Raw genomic sequence first — 18,441 nt, 5'->3', positions numbered from 1 at the left:
CCCCACCCCACGCCCTCGCCGCCCTACTCCGCCTGCGGGCCCACATAGCCCGGGCGCCCAGGTTTCCATTGCGCTGCTCGCCCCGGCTCTCTCCCGCCGCCCTGCCCGGATCCCGGGGGCGGTGCCGCATCGCGGCCCGCCCCGCGGCCCCGCCCGCCCCGCGTTCGCTCGCGCCCAGAGCCCGCGGGAGTCCGGGCCCGACCCGGCCATGTCCACGGAACCTGAGCTCATTGAACTGAGGGAACTGGAACCCGCGCGGCGCTCCGGCCCGAGCCGCACCCGGCTGGAGCGCGCAAACGCGCTGCGCATCGCGCCCGGCACCGCGCGCAATCCGGCACGGCAGCTGGTCGCGGGCCGCGGCCACCACTTCCAGCCCGCGGGGCCCGCCACGCACACGTGGTGCGACCTCTGCGGCGAGTTCATCTGGGGCGTCGTGCGCAAGGGCCTGCAGTGCGCGCGTGAGTAGCAGCCCCGCACGCTGGCGAGAGCGAAACGGGCGGCCAAGAGGCAGCGCCCTCGCTGCGTGTCAAGTCGCAAAGGAGGGGGTCGGTCGGCAGGGTCGGTTCCCGCGGGCCAGGTCCATTACCTTTGCCCCATCGTGTACGAGAGTGCAGGCAGATAGATGGTGTATATCCTTGTCCTATTCCACCTGCATCAGGGGCACAGTTGCGCAGAGGCGGCTGCCTATGAATAACTATGAATAACGTGCTGATTTCAAGCTTTTTATCTTTTGAAGTTTCTTGGCTCTTCTTGAGAAAGGCTTTGTTTCGACCAATCTCTAGAAGTCCCTGTTCCCAGGCTCACCCCTTCCCAAAGATTCATTCACTGTGTCCCCCTCCAGAATCTCTGGGATGAGGGGAGTTTTCCCCTCCTATGGGAGGGGGGCAGAGGAAAAGTACCTTGGGTGGGCCCTCTGCAAGCGGGAGTTTTGTTGAGCAAATACCTATTGCAGGCCCAGCCAACCAGGTGCTAAAACATGAAACACAGCCACACACCAGTGGTGGTCCTGCCTTCCCAGGAATCACCAGCAAGCAGAGGTTGCTGCCCCAGGGGCTATATACACCAGCTAGAATCAGTTGGGATTTTACAGCCCTCCAAACCCCTATGCCTGGACTTCAGACGTGTTGAATCAATTACTGGGAGTGTATCAGCAACTGGAAAAAAAAAAAATCATTCCAGTAGACAGCCTGGAATTGAGAGCAGTTGAAAATCACTGCTCTGGCCCATTTAGGGATTTAGAGAAGGTGTCCCAGGCCTGTGTAGGCATGGAGACCCTCTCATCCAGTACAAGAGTCTGTCCTGAACACCAGGGTTGTGACAGACTACCAACCATGAGAAGGGCTGGAACACTGCAGTGTTCCCAAGAAGAAATAAAGGGACATAGAGATGAAATACAGGACAATTTGGGTGTGTGTGAGAAGCAAATAGAAGAGAGAAATCAAGAGTGATTTGGGATTTTTTTTTTTTTTTTTTACCTCAAACTGGGAGAGTAGCGATTTTTGCTGAGATGAGGAGCTCTGGTGAGGGGAGCGGGGAGGTGAAAGAAGAATTGCTTTGGCCACACTGGGTTGACACGGGCTTTGATCTGGGGAGGGAGGTCAGCGATGGAAGCCTTGGATCTGGGATAGGTGAGTACATAGAGCAGGGCAGTGATCAGGACTGAGCCTCAGACACTCTGTCCATTAGATCTGGGAGTTGAGACAGAACCAAAGGAACTTAGCAGGAGCTGCAGGGAACGGGAGGAAAACCAGGGTATTGGGGAGCTCTGGAAACCAAGGGGAGTAAGCATCAAACGATGCTGAGGGGGTGAGGATGGAGAAGGGACCTGGCACTGAACCGTGCGCAGGTTGCTGAGGACCCTAACCAGCTTCCTGGAGGGAGGGGCAAGCCTGACTGGAATGGGTAAAGGGGAGAGTGAAGGTGAGGAATTAGATTGTATGTAGAAGAATGTTGATTAAGTTTTGGTGCGAGGGATGCAGAGACAGATGACAGCTGGAGGGGAACAAAGGTTAAAGGCTTTTGGTTTTTTGCCCTTCAAGTAAATGCGCGGAGACCGGAGGAGGGGGGCGTTGACAATGCGGAAGGGGGAAGTTCTGCGCTCGGTGCTAGGGATCCAGCAGTTCAACAGGCCTGGATTCCTAACCGCCTGAGGCCCTCCCGACAGTTTCCAGACGTCGGGGGATCAACACTAGAAGCTGTGCAGCAGCGGGGGGTAACGAGACCTTAAGATAAGGCCGGTCATGCAGAGCCTGGCGGGCAAGGGCCTTCATCCCCTGGGTTCTCTTCCATGCCCGGAATGCTCTGAACTGGAGCTGGGGCTCCTCCGCCTCACGGCCAGGCCTCTCTGCAGATTGCAAGTTCACATGCCACTACCGTTGCCGCGCGCTTGTCTGCCTGGACTGCTGCGGGCCCCGGGACCTGGGCTGGGAACCTGCGCTGGAGCTGGACACGAACGTGGTGAGCGCGGGGCAGGGGGGAGCGTACGGAAAAGGCGCGCAGACCAGCCGGCCACATTGCAGGAGTTGCTTAGGGCTGCCCGGCGTTACGCGCAATGAGCGTTCTAACAGCGGGTTTCCCGCGACAGAGAGAACCTAATTCTGCGCGCGGGCTCGAATGGGTGCCGGGGATGCTGACTCCGCGCGGACTGCCCGGAATCGCCCAGGCTCCGCCCCCGCGCAATTTCCGCACCTTCCCGCATCCGCATCCGGTCTTGCAGCCACGCTGGTGCACATGCGCACACGCTCCGACTTGTTCCCCAAGAGAGGTGGGGTCCGCGAGGCGGAGCCGAGCTGAGCTGCCTGGGCTATGAGGTCATTCCTGGAGGCGTGGCGTGTATGAACCGCCCTTCGAAGTTCCTCCCCAATGAGACGGGAGCCAGATCCTGGCTGTCTACGTTTCAGTGTTAACGGTTGCCGCGCGAACTCCGATCTCGGCGCACGCGCGCAGGCGCACACACGCCTGGGGCGGTGGTTGGATCCTACGGGCACACCGGACTCCGGGAGCTGGCGGGCGGGCGCGGCGATGGGCGAGGCGGATGCGGGGACGCCTTCTTTCGAGATGACCTGGAGCAGCACAACAAGCAGTGGCTACTGCAGCCAGGAGGACTCAGACTCGGAGCTCGAGCAGTACTTCACGGCGCGTACCTCACTGGCGCGCAGGCCGCGTCGGGACCAGGTGGGGGCCGGGATTTTGGGCGGCGGGCCGGTGACAGTCGCTGGGATCCTGCCCCTTGCCGCTAAGTTGCCGGCTCGAGTTTGTGGGCAGTCCCGCTCGTCCGTCAGTGGGGATTCCATACCGGCCCGGGGCCAGCCCGCGGAACCGTGTGCGGGGCTCTCAGCGCCTCGGTGCCGGGGGTCGAGGCCTTGTTGTCTCTGTCACAGACCGGTTGAACCAGGAGAAGCAGCTACGTGGCTTGGGGTAGACCCGGGACGGGCATTATCCACCTATGACTAAAGCCGACTGCGCAGTCTGGACGAGCACCTCGATTTCCGCGTTCGGACGCTCCCACCTCCTCTCTGGGGGGACGGGGGTGGGGGTGGTGGAAGGAAGTGGAAAGGGAGGTGTCCTCGCTGGGAACTGGGAAGTGTGTTTAGGAGGAAGGTTCGGGCCCCTCCATATGCACTCCTGGACGGAGCCAGCTGAGTCCCCGCTTCTTAGCAGTCCTGGTCTGCCGCCGGCTTCTGGAATGTGGAGGGTTCTGGAGTGGACCTGGCTGTAGTGGTCGCTTCGGCAGCACATAGAGTAAAATCGGTGTGGACCTGTAGAAAGGGTATTTAGGAATAGATGGGAAGGAAGCCTAGTTCTGGACTGTAAGCAAACAGGAGCATTTTATCCACAGGAGGTGAGGCAGGCTAGATTGTACAAAGCCCGGAGGAGGGGTCAAGAGAGATAGGGGTTACTAATCCAGGACTGTAAGATGAGGTGCTGGAGCAGCTGTTCCTCTCTGAGTCTCCTAGGTGTCCCCATTTATCAGACACCTCTGTGCTGTGTGCCATGAGTGTGACCACCAAGCTCAGGTAACTATTCTGGAGCTGGTACACCTCAGGGGAGCACCCTGGACAGAGCATCAGGAAAGAGAGATGGGGGACCGTGAAGCTCAGAATACCTTGCAGCAATGGGACAGAATTCCTTACATGAGCCACGGAAAGGGACTTGTGGGTGATTCTTTATTTTTTTTTTTTAAAGATTTTATTTATTTATATGACAGAGAGACACAGCGAGAGAGGGAACACAAGCAGGGGGAGCGGGAGAGGGAGAAGCAGGCTTCCCGCTGAGCAGGGAGCCCGGTGCGGGGCTCAATCCCAGGACCCTGGGATCATGACCTGAGCCGAAGGCAGACGCTTAACGACTGAGCCACCCAGGCGCCCCGTGGGTGATTCTTTAGATGAAAATTTTATAGTCTTTAGATTAAATTTTACTCAAAAGTTCAGCCCAGAGTTAGGTGCAAGGTTTGAGTGTAGATCCCTGGGACTGTCTGTCCCTCAGGCTTGAGCCATTTTCCATTGTGGAATAGTGAGAAAACCACAAGACACTAACCAAGTGAAGGGGAGTCCCCAATTGTATGTAAAATAAAAACCATCAGTCACTATGGACAGTGGCAGAGTGGAGGGTGGGTCACTATAGTTCAGGAGAAGGGAAATTCCATGGTCCTGCTGTGCACACCTCTGGGATGGCTGTTGGAATCCTCCAGAAAAAAACTTTTTTTTTTCTTTTAGAATCCTGGCAGGACAGTGCAGTGCCTCCAGTCCAGCCCCTTGTTTTATGAGTAAAGATACTAAGGGAGGCAAAAAAAAAAAAAAAAAAGAATAAAAAAGAAAAACAACAACAAAAACCACAAGGGAGGTTCACCTGGAGAGGGGAAGAGACTGGAACATAAATGACTGCACCCCAGTCCAGGGCTCCTGGGTGACCAGGGAAGGAATGAGGAAGGAGCAAGTGTTCTCATCCTCAGGCTGGAGCTCAGAACCATCCAAGGAAGGGAAATAAGTTGGTACCATCTCTGTGCCCACCGTTCTGTAAACAGAATTCTCTTCCTTCTTGCCCTGGGACTAGAGTTTGTTCAACTTTCCTCCTGCCCCGTAGCACTCCCATCCTGGTCCTCCTTCCTATCGGATCACTCCTTCCAACACAACCACCCCTTATTCCCAGGCCCCAGCCTTCATTTTACCTGCCAGATCTCCCATTTCCCAGGGCCCACACATTTGTTCTTTACTACTCTTGGAGGGTTCCTCCCTGCCCCCAGAAAGATTTCTGCTGGAGTTTTCACTTCTTAGTGCTCTCCTCCAGGAGATTTTTTTGAAACTTGGGGGAGCAAATAGGCTTCAGTTCCCACACCTCCCCCAATACCTTTTCCCTGTGAGGCCCCAACCTCAGTCTTCAGTGCCACATACTTACTAGCAGGTTCTAGGTAAAGAGCATACTGCTAAAAAGCTGTCTAGGTGAAGAGCACCCTACCCTCTCATCTGTCGTCCTTATTCATCCCCATCAGATTGTTTAAGCTTAGGGGCCCCAAGGCAGCAATCAGGGAGAAGCCTGCCTCTCCTGGGCTCAGGGCTGGACACAGATTATTCTGCAGGGGACCAGCTGGTAAGAATTCCCCTGGGACAAAGCGTTGGTCAGCAGTGATCTCAGCTGTGTCTGTGACACTCCCATTCCAACCAGGGCCTGACGTCAACAGGAAGTAAGGCTGATGCAATGGAACCAGGGAGTTTGACAGAAAAATGTTAATTCAGAGCCCCAGCTGCCCTGGTCCATACTCCACCCTTCCGACAAGAATCCAGCCCCTGGAGGAGCGGGGAATGGGCTGAGTGGTAGAGCAAAAAATCTTTGGGCTAAACCTCCAGATAGGAGGGAGGAAGTGCAGAATCCTACCTGCTTGGCACTTGTGGGACCGGCTCTACCAGGAGGCAGATTGGAGCCTGGCCTGAAGCTGCCTTTTGTACAGCTTGGGTCAAGATCAAATGGCATGTCACAGTGGTTTCCTCCCTACGTGTGAGACATACAGGGCTGGCCCCAAATCCCTCACCAGAGGGTGCTAACATTGTAGAGGTTGCCCTTACCCTCATACCCATAGCTGGCTGGGCTCCTGGTGTGCACCAGTGCCACACCTCTTACCCTGTGGTCATGGCCCTCTGCCGGGGCAGACTGGCAAAGTGGTCCCCCTTCTCCAGGACACCCCTGACCCCACCTAACTAGGGTGCTGGAATCAGGATGTGCAGTTGAAAGGTGCTTTTACTGTCAATAAGAATCCCACATCTTTTCCTGGCCCCTGGCCTTGTATCTTCAGTTGTCTTGGTTTTAAGGTATCTTTAGGGCTCCACCCAGTGCTGAGGAGGCCCCATGTAGGCAGCATAAAGAAGCCAGATGACTCTGCCTTTGCTGTGCCCATCCATTGCATGCAAAACCAGGAGCAATGGTGGGTTCTTCTCATCAGGACTCAAGCTTTGTAGGCAGTTCCCAAAGGCTGCCCCAGAGGCTGTTTTTCAAATTGGCCCACCCAAACTCACCTCCCCGTCTGTGACATGCATTGCAGTGGGATGGGTTCTTTTAGGACCCTATGTCCATGCTGGCCCATCTTTCAGGACGAACCTGTGGAGTGGGAGACACCTGACCTTTCTCAGGCTGAGATTGAACAGAAGATCAAGGAGTACAATAGCCAGATCAACAGCAACCTCTTCATGAGCCTGGTGAGTTGACAGCCTGGGGAAGGGGGTGTGGGGAGAGGCTACAGCTGAGGTATTCTTAGGTGGGCCTAAGCAGTGATTTATTTACACCTAGCCTAGCCCCAAGTGGACTAGCGGTGTCTAAATCTGTTCCATCTCACCTGGAACGTAGTCATGGTTTGGTTTCTCCTCTTCAGAACAAGGATGGCTCCTACACAGGCTTCATCAAGGTTCAACTGAAGCTGGTGCGCCCTGTCTCAGTGCCCTCCAGCAAGAAGCCACCCTCCTTGCAGGATGCCAGGCGGGGCCCAGGGCGGGGCACTGCTGTGAGGCGCCGTACCTCCTTCTACCTGCCCAAGGATGCTGTCAAGCACCTGCATGTGTTGTCACGCACGCGGGCACGTGAGGTCATTGAGGCCCTACTTCGCAAATTCTTGGTGGTGGATGACCCCCGCAAGTTTGCCCTCTTTGAGCGGGCTGAACGCCATGGCCAAGGTGGGCTTCCCACCCCACCACGTATGAGGGTATATATGCATGCTCCATGTGTAAGGAGCTAAGTGGGCTGGGCCTGACTCTAATCAAATACTTTCTTCTCCCTGCCTGGCCCTCAGTGTACCTCCGGAAGCTGTCAGATGATGAGCAGCCCCTGCGGCTGCGGCTCCTTGCAGGGCCTAGCGAGAAGGCCCTAAGCTTTGTCCTCAAGGAGAATGACTCTGGGGAGGTGAATGTGAGTACACGCCCTCTTTTGCTTCTTGGTTGTCACTGGGTAAGGCTAGTGGGTCACAGCTGCAGTAAAGTTGGAAGGAGGAATAGGGCCGGAGAAAAAGCCCTGCAAAGCCTCTTCAGGAGTATGTGAATCTTGTAGCTACAGTGAAGCCTTCCAGGCCACTCAAGCCAAGGTCATGGGCCTGTCCCAAGATGCCCAGAATTGTCTTGGTGGTCTACTCTTTTCTGTTGTGGAGATTCTTCAGGAGATGCAGGAATCCATCTGATAGTATGGTGATTCTAAGCCAGATCAAAGCACACAGATGGGCCCACACTGTCAGGCAGGCTCCCGTTCAACCATTATGACTTTTTACCTAGAAGCTTTCTGGCTTCAAAGTATTGGGTCTGTGGAGTAGTGTTAAACTCAGAGTGTGGGCATAACCTGTCCACAGGTAACTGGGGAACATCTGGTTTGGTTGCCTGTCTTCGAGGTGACTGCCCTACTTTATGGGGCCCGTCTTCTATACAGACTATTGTCAAGAATCCTAGCACGGGCCATTCAGGCAAGAACCTAACATTAGAAAGCCCCATCCTAGCTGTGTGACGTGACTGCTGCTCTTCGCTGGCAGGGCCTGCTGGTTTGGCCATGCCTGTTGCAGCCTGTTTCCCTCCTCTCCCCCTGCAGTGGCATGCCTTCAGCCTGCCTGAGCTACACAACTTCCTGCGCATCCTGCAGCGGGAGGAAGAGGAACACCTCCGCCAGATCCTGCAAAAGTACTCCTATTGCCGTCAGAAGATCCAGGAGGCCCTGCACGCCTGCCCCCTGGGGTGACCTCTTGTACCCCCGGGGGAAAGGAGGAGAGTAGGCAGCGCCGAGGGCGTGCCGTGTGAGTGTGACAGGGCCCATGTGGCCTGAAGAATGAGTGTGCATGGAGGTCGTCTCTTACTGGGGGAATGAGCCCAGAGACAGCAAAGGAGCTGGCCCCCTGTGTCCACCCGTAGGTGTAGCAGAGCATGGCTCTGCACCCTTCTGCCCTTCGTGTAGTGGGTCATGGTGGGCCAGGGTTGCCCCAGGAAGCTGCTCCAGGCTTGCAGCAGGGATAGAGCAGAATTAAGTCTCCTTAATTCGTGTCTCAGATACCAGAATCTTGGGAGACCCCACAAACAGAATAGGGTCATGTTTGCAGGGATAAGGGCCCTCCTCTATGGGGAAAGGTCATATGTTTTGGGTCTCGGATGGGGTGTCAGGACAGTCGGAGCCAAGGGCGGGTGTTCAAGATAAGGCAGGCGTGGGGGAAGAGTCTAGGTTTCCCTCTACAGTGGCTTCTGACTCCTCACACACACTGGGGTCAGGGAATGTTGGCTCATGTTGCAGCAACAGTGCCTCAGTGCCTCCTCCAAGGAGGATGTCCCTAGGCCAGGGTCTGTGTGAGTGTGGGCACTGGTCAGGTCTGTGCCTTCTTTGCCAATCAAAGCGAGGGTCTTTCCCTCAGTTATTTTTGATGATGTGTGCGAATGTATGATATATTTCGTGGCCTCAGCTGCATGCCTCCTGTGGGGAAGGGGGTGGGGGTGACAGTCATCATCAGGGCCTGGGGCCTGAGAGAATTGGCTGAATAAAGATTTAAGAATTCTGCTTTTGAAGTCTTTATTATGGGCCCTCAACTGAAGTTGCCCTCATGCCAGTGGCTGCCAAGGGTGATGGACAGGCTCACAGAGCACCTTTTAAAAGTCACCATGTGACCAGTTTGTGAAGCATGTGGGGTACAAATATGTACTGTCATCATGCAGCACCATGGGGTCTCAGGTCGTGGTACAGGCAAGAATATAAGCTAGAATTTAGGGAACCCACACCCCTCCCAACACACACACACACACACCCCAAGCTGTGAGAGGCGTTTTCACCAAATATTTACTGAGCTACTACTGTGGACCACGACCAGACACTGCTCATGGCATCGAAGGTCTAGCTGTTAAATTCTTGGCCTTCATGAAGTATGCCTTCTACTGGGTTTGGAAAGAACACTGAATCCAAAGTTCTTCAGACTGAACGTAGCTATACATTTGGCCAATTAGTTCATTATCCTTAGGTTTGGTTTCTCCTCTACATGCAACAGTGGTGATCGCAGAAACTGTGGGAATAAAATAAGGCCAGGTGGGCAATGCACGGCCTGGCCTGGGGCAGCCCTAAAGTGCTGGTTGCGGGGAGGCTGGTGGTTGGGCAGGCCCGCTGGACCTGACCTCTCGGGGTCGGGGACGTCGGAGACGCCACACATGAAGAAAGCAGGACACAACCTCCACTTCACTGGGTGGGAGCTGTCCCAGCTGGGGAGAGCCTGGCCTGCTGGGACCTGACGTTTCGCGGTGCCTGCTGGGATGCCTAGCTTCTGACAGCGGCTATTGGTCCCGCCCCGCGGACCGACGAGAGAAGCAGCCAATCAGAGAAGGCATCGTGAGCAGCATGCGGAAGCGGAAGTGAGGTTTCCGTGGAGACAGCGGAGCCTGCGGAAGGCGACGGCGGCGGCGGCGGCGGCGGCGGCACCGGCGGCGGCACCTGCGAGCGGAGGCCGAGGCAGGGCATGGCGGCGCCGACGGCCCTGTGAGAGCAAAGCGGTCGCGGGGCTCGCCATGCGCCGGCGGCCCTGACATGGGCGCCAGCGGCTCCAAAGCTCGGGGCCTGTGGCCCTTCGCCTCGGCGGCGGGGGGCGGAGGCCCGGAGTCGGCAGTCGCTGAGCAAGTTTTGGTGCGGCCGCGAGGCCGAGTCGTGCCCCCCTTCGTATTCACGCGCCGCGGGTAAGGGCGCGGATTCCGCCCCGGGGAGAACAGGCGGGCGGCAGGGCTCCGCGCGTTACAGGGAGCTCGAGGAGGAGTCCCATGTTTCGGGCCCCCGTGGGAGCAAGGGGTGGGGAAAGCAGAGCAGTCGGTTCTTGACGACCTGGCTGCTTTGAAGGCCCCCCTAGGGGAAGAGTGGGCCTGAGGCTTGTCCATGGGCAGGCCCTCTGCACGGTAAAGCTGACAGAGAGCCTCCCTGCGACTTCAGGATTTTTTTCTTTCATCCCTTCCTGCCCAGCATGAAAGTTGAAGGCTCTTAGCCTCCCTCTCCCCCAGTTCTTCTGAGGGAAGAATTAACCCTGTTTTGGCTGTTTCCGTTCCCCACCGTGATGGGGTTGGACCTCTGAGGGTAGTAGCCAGGAAAGTAGGACTGGGCCCTAGTGTTGAGGATGGAACCTGGGTAAAAAAAGACCCTCACCCAGGTATGTTCTGCAGATCTGGAGCCCTGACCTCCCTTCTCTTTCCACGGGTCCAGACAGGAGCACTATTGGCCTGCCCCTGGTGGGCCCAGGGAAATGGTACTCAGGTGATACTGGAGATTTGGCTGTAGATACACGGGAGACCCAACAGTGGTAGTTTGGCTACACCAGCCACCTGGGGTGGGTGGGGAGGATTCAGCCTTTTTCTCTTCAGGCTCCCTCCTAGCTCAGGCATCTGCCATCTCAGGTTGGCCCAGGGCCAGCAGCATCTTCTGGAGTGAGACACATGCCCAGGCCATCATGCTGCCCACTCTAGAAGTCTTGGGTGAAGGCAAGGACCTGATGTTGGAATGGCTACTTTTGCTGAACACACCAGTGATGAGAACTGAAGTTGGCTACCGTGACAATGTGCTCTGATATGATCTCTCTTCTTGGAGACTGAGAGAGTAGCGCTGGCTACCATCCCACTCCCCACTTGCTTCTAGTAGACCCCAAGCCCTAAACAAGGGATTCTTCAGGCATATTATCCTCTCTCCCTCCCACCAAGGTTGTTCCTCCCCATTTGGAGGTGGGCACACTTCCCTGTAGTCTGGTTATTTGCCATGACCGGGTGTGGGGCTCCAGCCCAGCCCGTTCCCTCTCTCTCCACACAGCTCCATGTTCTATGATGAGGATGGGGATCTGGCTCACGAGTTCTACGAGGAGACAATCGTCACCAAGAACGGGCAGAAGCGGGCCAAGCTGAGGCGGGTGCATAAGAACCTGATTCCTCAGGTGAGGGGCCGGGCAGTGGTCATAGGGCGTATGTTGAGTGTGTGGAGGTAGACCCACATGTGGTCTGCTGTCATGGTGGGGGCTCTTGGGGGAGGAGCTGGCCCTCACTAGCTTCTGTTTCCATGGCAGGGCATCGTGAAGCTGGATCCTCCCCGCATCCACGTGGATTTTCCTGTGATCCTCTATGAGGTGTGAGCCTGGGGAGTGGCAGGCATAAGCACTCCCTACCCCAGCAAGAAACCCCCAGGCTCAAGGTGTGGCTTCCATTAAGGAATCTAAGCTGGGGCCACAACCCTGAATAAACTGCATTGGCCTGGAAACTTCAGCTGTGAGCAGGGCAGTCCTGCAATGTTGGTTGGGTGTTGGTTTATATGTGGACGAGGTGGCTGGCGGCTGGCGAGGGCTAATGGCAGAGTTACCAGCCCACTTTCCCCAGCATTCCCTACAAGGAGCATGGCAGGGCATATGCTGGTCAGGAATGCCTGGTTCCTGCACCCTTGCCTAGCCTGCTTTCTTCCAAGCTTGTGTAGGGCCCAGCCCTGCTAGGGGCTACAGCACTTTACAAGCAAGGTCTGCCTTCTTCCAGCCCTTGGGCTGTGGGAACTGTATGCAAGTGGGAACTTCCTTTCCCTCATTTCCCTTAACCCCTTGTTGGAGCATTTCAGCCGTTTGCTACCTCGATTCCTCCTGTGTTGGACAGAGGTGGGGGGCAGTGCAAGCCTGATTCTTCCTGCCTACCTGCTCATCTGTTCCCACTCCCAGATGGATGGACAGTTTTCTGGCTGTTAATAGGAGATGGGACTGGTGTGGGAGGATTCTCCCTCCACCCAGGGCTGGACTGATCCCTCCCCACTGCAACTACTTGTTGCCCCACACACACACCCCCAGTTGAGAGGGCATAAGATGGGATCAGGAAGGGCTATGATGCCTGTGCCTATGGGGAGTTGCCCCAACCCACCTACTTTGTCTAATCCTCCTTGCCTTTGTACCAGCTCCCCTGCCCCCCCCAACACCCCTGCCACAGGGAGGAGACCATCTGCCACCCTTTGGTGAGGGACAGCACCCCTAGGGCTGGTGCCAATAGCTGTGAGGAGCCCACCACCCCTTTCCCTACAGTATACTCATCCCCCAGGATCAGTCAATGGAAGGTACTGGAGCCCCTGGGTAGAGACAGGAAGGAGAGATCAACCATAAAGGAATACTTAAAATGTGAAAGCCTGTAAATAGTCTAGTCCATGATGTTGGGACAGAGTCTGATTTCTACATCAAAATGACTTTTTTTTTTTAATTCCTTACTGTGCAAGCTCTGTGCTTTTAAGAGTATGGGAAATGGCTTGGGAAGGGCAGCCCCCAATCTAAGAAGGCTGTTGTGTTATTTGTTTAGTTCCAATAAAATTATTTGTAGACCCTGCATACAAGAGTGGCATTTGCTGTGACATCCAAGGTCTAGACTGGGCCACTCTGATGGCTCCCATCTTTATCATCAAGACTCGGAGTAAGCCTGAGCCCAGCTTGTGGCCATCCCAGCTGTGACCAGCAGGTGGCAGTGTATTCACACAGCCCTCACTGCAGGGCCCCTCAGAATGGAAGGCCACTCCTCTCTTGTGTCTAATAGGTGGGGACCCATGGAATTGGAAGCCTTTGGGGTGCTTCACTAGGGATTGGCCCCATCTGCCTGACCTGAGGTGAGAGCATGACCTCAGGTAGTTCTGGAACAGCTGTCATGCCCCCAGCCATGTGAGCTGACCCCACAGGAAGTCACAACATGAACCCCATGGACCTCCAAGACCCATCTTAAGTGGACAGCAATCAGATGGGTGCCACCATGCTTTTGGCCTACTGCCAGGCTATGTAGCCCAAACCCACCTGCTTCCTCCCAGGAGTGCCTGTGGGTACCACCAGGAGAGTGGGTTTGGGGCTTCTGTTCCATCAGGCAGAACTCACCCACCTGTTCCCTGCTGGCCCTGTGTTCTCACCTCCAGCTGCCCCCTGTGTACATTCAGCCTACTCTTTTCAGGTCCTTCTAGAAGGCTTGTTCCCTACTAGGCTTGGCCCTTGGCCATCAGCCCAACTTCCAGTTAGGGAAGAGGGAGTTCAGGGACACAGGCTTCTGGGTCTGGGGAGTTGGCCTGCCAGTCTTTCGGAGGCTTAAATTTGTCACATCCGGAGCAGGATCATCCTGTGCAGCCTTTGTAGTTCTTCTTTGGGCACCTTCCCACTTTCCTGAAAAGATGCCAGACATAAAGCCGTGTCATCCTCCGTTCTCCCCCTTACTGCCGCAGGGCCAGGGTTCTGCCATGCCAGATGGCATCCCATCTCCCGTCACCACAGTCCCAGCGTGGGGGAACTCCCTGCGTTCAGCCTGCCCCAGCTGACCCCAAAGCTGGAAACAATGGGGGTCAGGGCAGTGCTCTTCCACTCCCTTCCACTGGGTTGTGTTCACTTCCTTCCTAATGGCTGCCTGAGGAAGTGTCCCTGCCCTGGGACTGTCTGGTCTGGCCTTTGTTTCCCCAGGGGCCCCCACCCCCTGCAGTTTCCAAGGCTTGTGTCCCTTATGGAGCCAGCACAGTGGTATGGGAACACACCCTCCCTTGCCATGTCCTGGACTCCTTGGTCCTCAGGGACAGACTCTAGGGTGTGTACCCAGTTCCCCCAGTTGCCCAGTCTTCCACAGCCTTCTGTTAGGAGAAAGGCCCCGGGCATCAGGGAGGTGGGCCAGTAGGGTGAATGGGGTAGGCTCAGGGTGATTTGAGGGTGTGCAGACTTGTCCAACTCTCTGGAACAGTCTGCTGGGACTCTGCTGCAGCTCTCCCTGGGGCCAGTCCTGTTATGGGCACCCCTTTCCCATGGAAACACAGCCCTTTTCTCATTCCAGTTATGAGCTCCCTACTCTGCAGTGTCTTGGTGAAGTTCACCTAGGAATGTCCTCCAGCAGAAGAGCTGGAGGCCTATAGACCCCTCCCAGCCCCTGTTCCACCCCCGACCCTGCACAGTCACACACATCAACACATTGTCCACTCTGTCACATTTGGGACGCTAACGCTCTCAGTGGGAAAAAATTGACTCAGCTCCTGGAAGTTTCCCCAAACTGCCTCAGGGCCGGTCCCCTTCTTCACCACCTGCCTTGGGGGACCATCAGCCAAGCACCCCACCACTGGGGCCCCTCCATTCACAGGCTACTGGATTTGAGGATGGGCCTCAACCCCAAGGGAAGGTTAGGGAGAAGAGCTTTCAGGGTTAGGAAACTGCCGGCATGGCGGAGGCTGTCACCTGAGCCAAGTCCCACAGCCTTCCTGTCACCTGGTGCAGTTCACAGGGCCAGGGCATACTCCAGGGGGGAAGGGTGGGGAGGGCAGCCAGCCAGCAGGGCATGCCGGAGGGAAACAGGGTCAAGGCGGTCCCTTCCCCCGCGCTTGTTCCTGGCCCTTTCCTCTCAGAGGGGCAGCAGGAAGTGAGGAAAAAGGGCTGGGGTGGGAGGCGGGAGCGGGTGGGAGGGGATGGGGTTTATCAAGTCGCCGGCGGGTTGCCCGGCGGGCAGCAGCTGGTGCGAGTAGCTTAGCTGGAGAGGCTCACGCGGGGAAGAAGGGAGGCCGCCGACCTACTGGGCCCACGGGCTCCCACACAGGTGAGCCCAGTGCAGGCGACTGGTCTGCACCCCCTTTAGATCCGCTCACAGGAGCTCTCTCTCCTTCCTCTCCCTGTCGCGCGGACGGGAATGGGCTGGTGGTGCAGACCCGGGCCCTTTGGGGGAGCTGAGCCGCATACGGGGGAGAGGATCTAGGAAGAGGCAGGGAGATTTCGGCCCGGTCCAGCTCCAAGCTTGCTCCCCAGCGGGAGGGGCTTGTGGGGCGAAAGGGCTCCTGATACCGGGTGGAGGCCCGGGGAAGCCCCTCTAGCCAGACCGGCTTTCTCTGCGGTCGGGCCGGGTACTTCTGCGAGGGTAGCAGCCTCCTCAGAGTTGAAATAAAGCCTGGGGGGGCTCCTACAGGCCTCCAGAGAAAGTGGGCAGGAGGGAACGGTAGCCCAGGCATCGGCCTGTCCCTAATGCAGGTCGCGGGCAGGGGGCCCTACCCCCAGGGCCCGCTGGGCTTACCGGCCCCCAGCGGGGCCGGACACGCTGCGACTCAAAGCTCGTGTTGCCAAGACAACCACAGCCTCGGCCCAGCCCAGCGAGGGCTAAGAGGCTGGCGCTTGGTCCCCCTCCCCCAATCTGGCAGGGGGCGGGGCTTCCCTTCAGACTGGGACCGGGGGGTGGAAGGGGAGCCCTGGTCCGTAGGGGACTGGGTGTTACTATCCCGGAAGGCCCGAGGTCGGCTATGGTCACCGTCCCTCTTTCCAAATTGCCCCAGGGTTGGAAGCTACACTCGCGGGTACAGGGCCAGATCCTCTGCTGCCCCCAGCCAAGGCCCCAGGTGCCGCAGCACCACCTTATGGACGGGCGGAGGAACACCACCTTCTTTATTCCCTCCACGACTCCCGTCCCTTACGCTGTCCCTTTAAGCGGCTGGTCGCGCGGCGGAGCGGGGAGGACTGTACCACCGGCCGCGGGCTGGTGGGGGAGGAAATCTTGGGCTGACTGGAGCTCGCGCCTGAGACTCCAGAAGAAAGTCCCGTTTGGAGGGGGCTCACGGCTCCAGATGGGTGGCCACATTCCTCGGCGGAGGATCTGGGAACCTTGGAGGCCGAAACGCTGCACTGGCTGCGTAAAAGTCGGGCACACCTTCCCGCCCCGGCCTCAAGTCCTGCCCCGGGCCCACCTCCACGCTGGATTCTTAAAGGGCCCGCGGGCCGGGGCGAGGGGGGGGCGGAGCAGCAGAGGCTCCGAGCCGGGGCTGCGCCTGGGCGAGCGGCCGGAGCGGGCCGGGCTGGGCCGGGGATGGCGTTGGCCATGGCGCGGGTCCCGGCGGCGCCCCGCGCGAGGTGAGGGCGAGCAGTGCAAGCCTAGCGGCTCTCTCCCAGCGGGCTGGGTTCTGGACCCCCGGGGATGCGCCCAGCGGGGCGGCCCAGGGACCCCACCCCCACCCGGCCCGGCTCAGGCCCCGGCCCCACGTGCGGGGCGGGGGCGGGGTCCCGCACAAAGGCCAGGCGAAGTGAGCTCCTCCCCGCGGGCGGGCGCGTGCATTCCCGGGGGCTGCCGAGGGAAGGGCCGGTCTGCCGGCGCCGCCGTGGGAGGTCCGCCGCCCCTTTGTCCCGGTGGGGCCTCCACCAAGCTTGGGAGGGTGTCTGCGCTCGATACAAAGTCCTGACAGCCTCGCTCTTCTGCCAGGCGGGTGCTGCACAGCTACCAGCTCCGCGGCTCTATTCCAGCTTCCTGGTGGCTGCATGAGCTGTGCCCTGCCTTATCCAAATGCTATCATTTCTCTGGATCGGGAGTTCTTCACGGGGTACAGAGTGGGCCTCGGGTTCGGGGCTCTCTGAAACCATGTGTTGGGTGGTTTTGCAGATATCTGTATTTCTGAGCAGTGAGTCCATGGCTCAGTCTGCCAGTTCTGAGAGTCACAGACCTACCAGAGGTCTCTGCCCGGCCGTAAGCCACCTGCTCTAGGAAGGAGCCCTATGTTCCTGGCAGTGAGTTCCCAGGGTGTCTTGCCTTCCCCTCCGTGGCCGGTGGTCTCTCAGACCTGTTACAGTCACCTAACAGGGTCTGAACAGCCCTGGGCACAGTGCCCCACACAGCCTGGACTGTGGGAGTGGGAGTGGGTTTGGGGTGGGCACCTCCAGGATTCTATAGACTAACTTGCTCTCTCCCATCTTTCCCCCAGTTCCTGAGCTGGTGCCAGGCAGGTGACACCGTCTTCCTGCAGCCCCCAGCATGTGGGCAGGCCTGGGCCCTGCCATCACACTGGCCCTGGTGTTGGTGGCATGGGCCACCCAGCTCAAGCCCACAGCGCCACCCATCTTCACCGGCCGGCCCTTTGTGGTAGCATGGGATGTCCCCACACAAGACTGTGGCCCTCGCCTCAAGGTACCCCTGGACCTGAAGGCCTTTGATGTGCAGGCCTCACCTAATGAGGGTTTTGTGAACCAGAACATCACCATCTTCTACCATGACCGGCTGGGCCTGTATCCACACTTCAGTTCCGTGGGGAGGTCTGTGCATGGGGGCGTGCCACAGAATGGCAGCCTCTGGGCACATCTGAAGATGCTGCAGGAGCACGTGGAGCACTACATCCGTACGCAGGAGCCTGCAGGCCTGGCAGTCATCGACTGGGAGGACTGGCGGCCCGTGTGGGTGCGCAACTGGCAGGACAAGGACGTGTACCGCCAGTCGTCGCGCCAGTTGGTGGCCACTCGCCACCCTGACTGGCCAGCAGACCGTGTGGTCAAGCAGGCGCAGTACGAGTTTGAGTTTGCGGCCCGCCAGTTCATGCTGGAGACGCTGCGCTTTGTCAAGGCAGTGCGGCCGCAGCACCTCTGGGGCTTCTACCTCTTCCCCGACTGTTACAACCACGACTACGTGCAGAACTGGGACACCTATACAGGCCGCTGCCCTGATGTTGAGGTCTCCCGAAACGACCAGCTGGCCTGGCTGTGGGCCGAGAGCACAGCCCTCTTCCCCTCCGTCTACCTGGACGAGACACTGGCGTCCTCCACCCACGGCCGCAACTTTGTCAGCTTCCGCGTTCAGGAGGCCCTCCGCGTGGCTCACACCCACCACGCCAACCACGCGCTCCCGGTCTACGTCTTCACACGACCCACCTACAGCCGCAGGCTCACAGGGCTCAGCGAGGTACGTGCCGGCCCCCGCCTTCTCCCCGCCCCGCACAACCACCGCGGGGTTGGGATAGCAGGGGGCCTCCTGCCCCCTAGCTGACTAGCTGCTCTCCATCCTCTCCTGTCATTCTCCCTGTGACCTTGTGAAAGGGTGGCATGATTATCTCCATCTTGCAGATAAGAAAATTGAGATCCACATTGATATGAGGAATTCTTAATTGCAGGAAACAAACTGAGTGTTGTTGGAGTGGGGGGTGGGGTGGGAGGGATGGGGTGACTGGGTGATAGACACTGGGGAGGGTACGTGCTCTGTTAAGCGCTGTGAATTGTGCAGG

At 57.9% G+C, this 18,441-nt stretch overlaps 3 protein-coding genes across 7 annotated transcripts in view; all 3 read left to right on the top strand.

The window, feature by feature from the left end:
• The first annotated feature begins 169 nt into the window (after nucleotides 1-169).
• Nucleotides 170-9,001, top strand: RASSF1 (Ras association domain family member 1). 4 transcript variants are annotated; one of them, XM_081818381.1, is made up of 6 exons: nucleotides 170-458; nucleotides 2,351-2,457; nucleotides 6,582-6,686; nucleotides 6,860-7,157; nucleotides 7,274-7,389; nucleotides 8,053-9,001. In XM_081818381.1, exons 1-6 carry the CDS (start codon nucleotides 209-211, stop codon nucleotides 8,197-8,199), a joined length of 1,023 nt encoding a protein of 340 aa, XP_081674507.1. In that variant the 5' UTR covers nucleotides 170-208; the 3' UTR covers nucleotides 8,200-9,001. The 4 variants fall into 4 exon arrangements, with proteins under 4 accessions (XP_081674507.1, XP_081674531.1, XP_081674515.1 ...); XM_081818405.1 differs by lacking the exon at nucleotides 2,351-2,457 and having other exon boundaries at nucleotides 288-458; XM_081818389.1 differs by lacking the exons at nucleotides 170-458; nucleotides 2,351-2,457 and adding an exon at nucleotides 2,841-3,174.
• Nucleotides 9,002-9,876: 875 nt separating this feature from the next.
• On the top strand, nucleotides 9,877-12,810 carry TUSC2 (tumor suppressor 2, mitochondrial calcium regulator). Its single transcript, XM_006737347.3, has 3 exons — nucleotides 9,877-10,160; nucleotides 11,272-11,392; nucleotides 11,522-12,810. Exons 1-3 carry the CDS (start codon nucleotides 10,015-10,017, stop codon nucleotides 11,585-11,587), a joined length of 333 nt encoding a protein of 110 aa, XP_006737410.2. The 5' UTR covers nucleotides 9,877-10,014; the 3' UTR covers nucleotides 11,588-12,810.
• A 2,077-nt stretch (nucleotides 12,811-14,887) lies between these two features.
• Nucleotides 14,888-18,441, top strand: part of HYAL2 (hyaluronidase 2) — a 5,540-nt gene continuing 1,986 nt past the window's right edge. Inside the window, exons 1-2 of one of the 2 annotated variants that reach the window (XM_006737346.3) lie at nucleotides 14,888-15,017; nucleotides 17,155-18,122. In XM_006737346.3, coding sequence (XP_006737409.1) covers nucleotides 17,205-18,122 — 918 coding nt within the window. In that variant the 5' untranslated portion in view covers nucleotides 14,888-15,017; nucleotides 17,155-17,204. Of the gene's footprint in view, nucleotides 15,018-16,163; nucleotides 16,313-17,154; nucleotides 18,123-18,441 lie in introns of those variants that run through there. The other variant, XM_031032394.2, reaches the window with a different exon arrangement.

This window comes from Leptonychotes weddellii, chromosome 1, assembly GCF_054177405.1.
Source record: "Leptonychotes weddellii isolate Sample4059 chromosome 1, ASM5417740v2, whole genome shotgun sequence".
NCBI classification, from domain to species: Eukaryota; Metazoa; Chordata; class Mammalia; order Carnivora; family Phocidae; genus Leptonychotes; species Leptonychotes weddellii.
This window is presented reverse-complemented; position numbering and strand designations above follow the sequence as displayed.

Bases quoted from the DNA above. Each gene is read 5' to 3' on its own strand.
- RASSF1 (XM_081818381.1), top strand. From the start codon at position 209: ATGTCCACGGAACCTGAGCTCATTGAACTGAGGGAACTGGAACCCGCG. The intron at 459-2,350 runs GTGAGTAGCAGC...GCCTCTCTGCAG, and splicing joins CAAGGGCCTGCAGTGCGCGC to ATTGCAAGTTCACATGCCAC. The intron at 7,390-8,052 runs GTGAGTACACGC...CTCCCCCTGCAG, and splicing joins ATGACTCTGGGGAGGTGAAT to TGGCATGCCTTCAGCCTGCC.
- TUSC2 (XM_006737347.3), top strand. From the start codon at position 10,015: ATGGGCGCCAGCGGCTCCAAAGCTCGGGGCCTGTGGCCCTTCGCCTCG. The intron at 10,161-11,271 runs GTAAGGGCGCGG...CTCTCCACACAG, and splicing joins TTCGTATTCACGCGCCGCGG to CTCCATGTTCTATGATGAGG. The intron at 11,393-11,521 runs GTGAGGGGCCGG...TTTCCATGGCAG, and splicing joins ATAAGAACCTGATTCCTCAG to GGCATCGTGAAGCTGGATCC.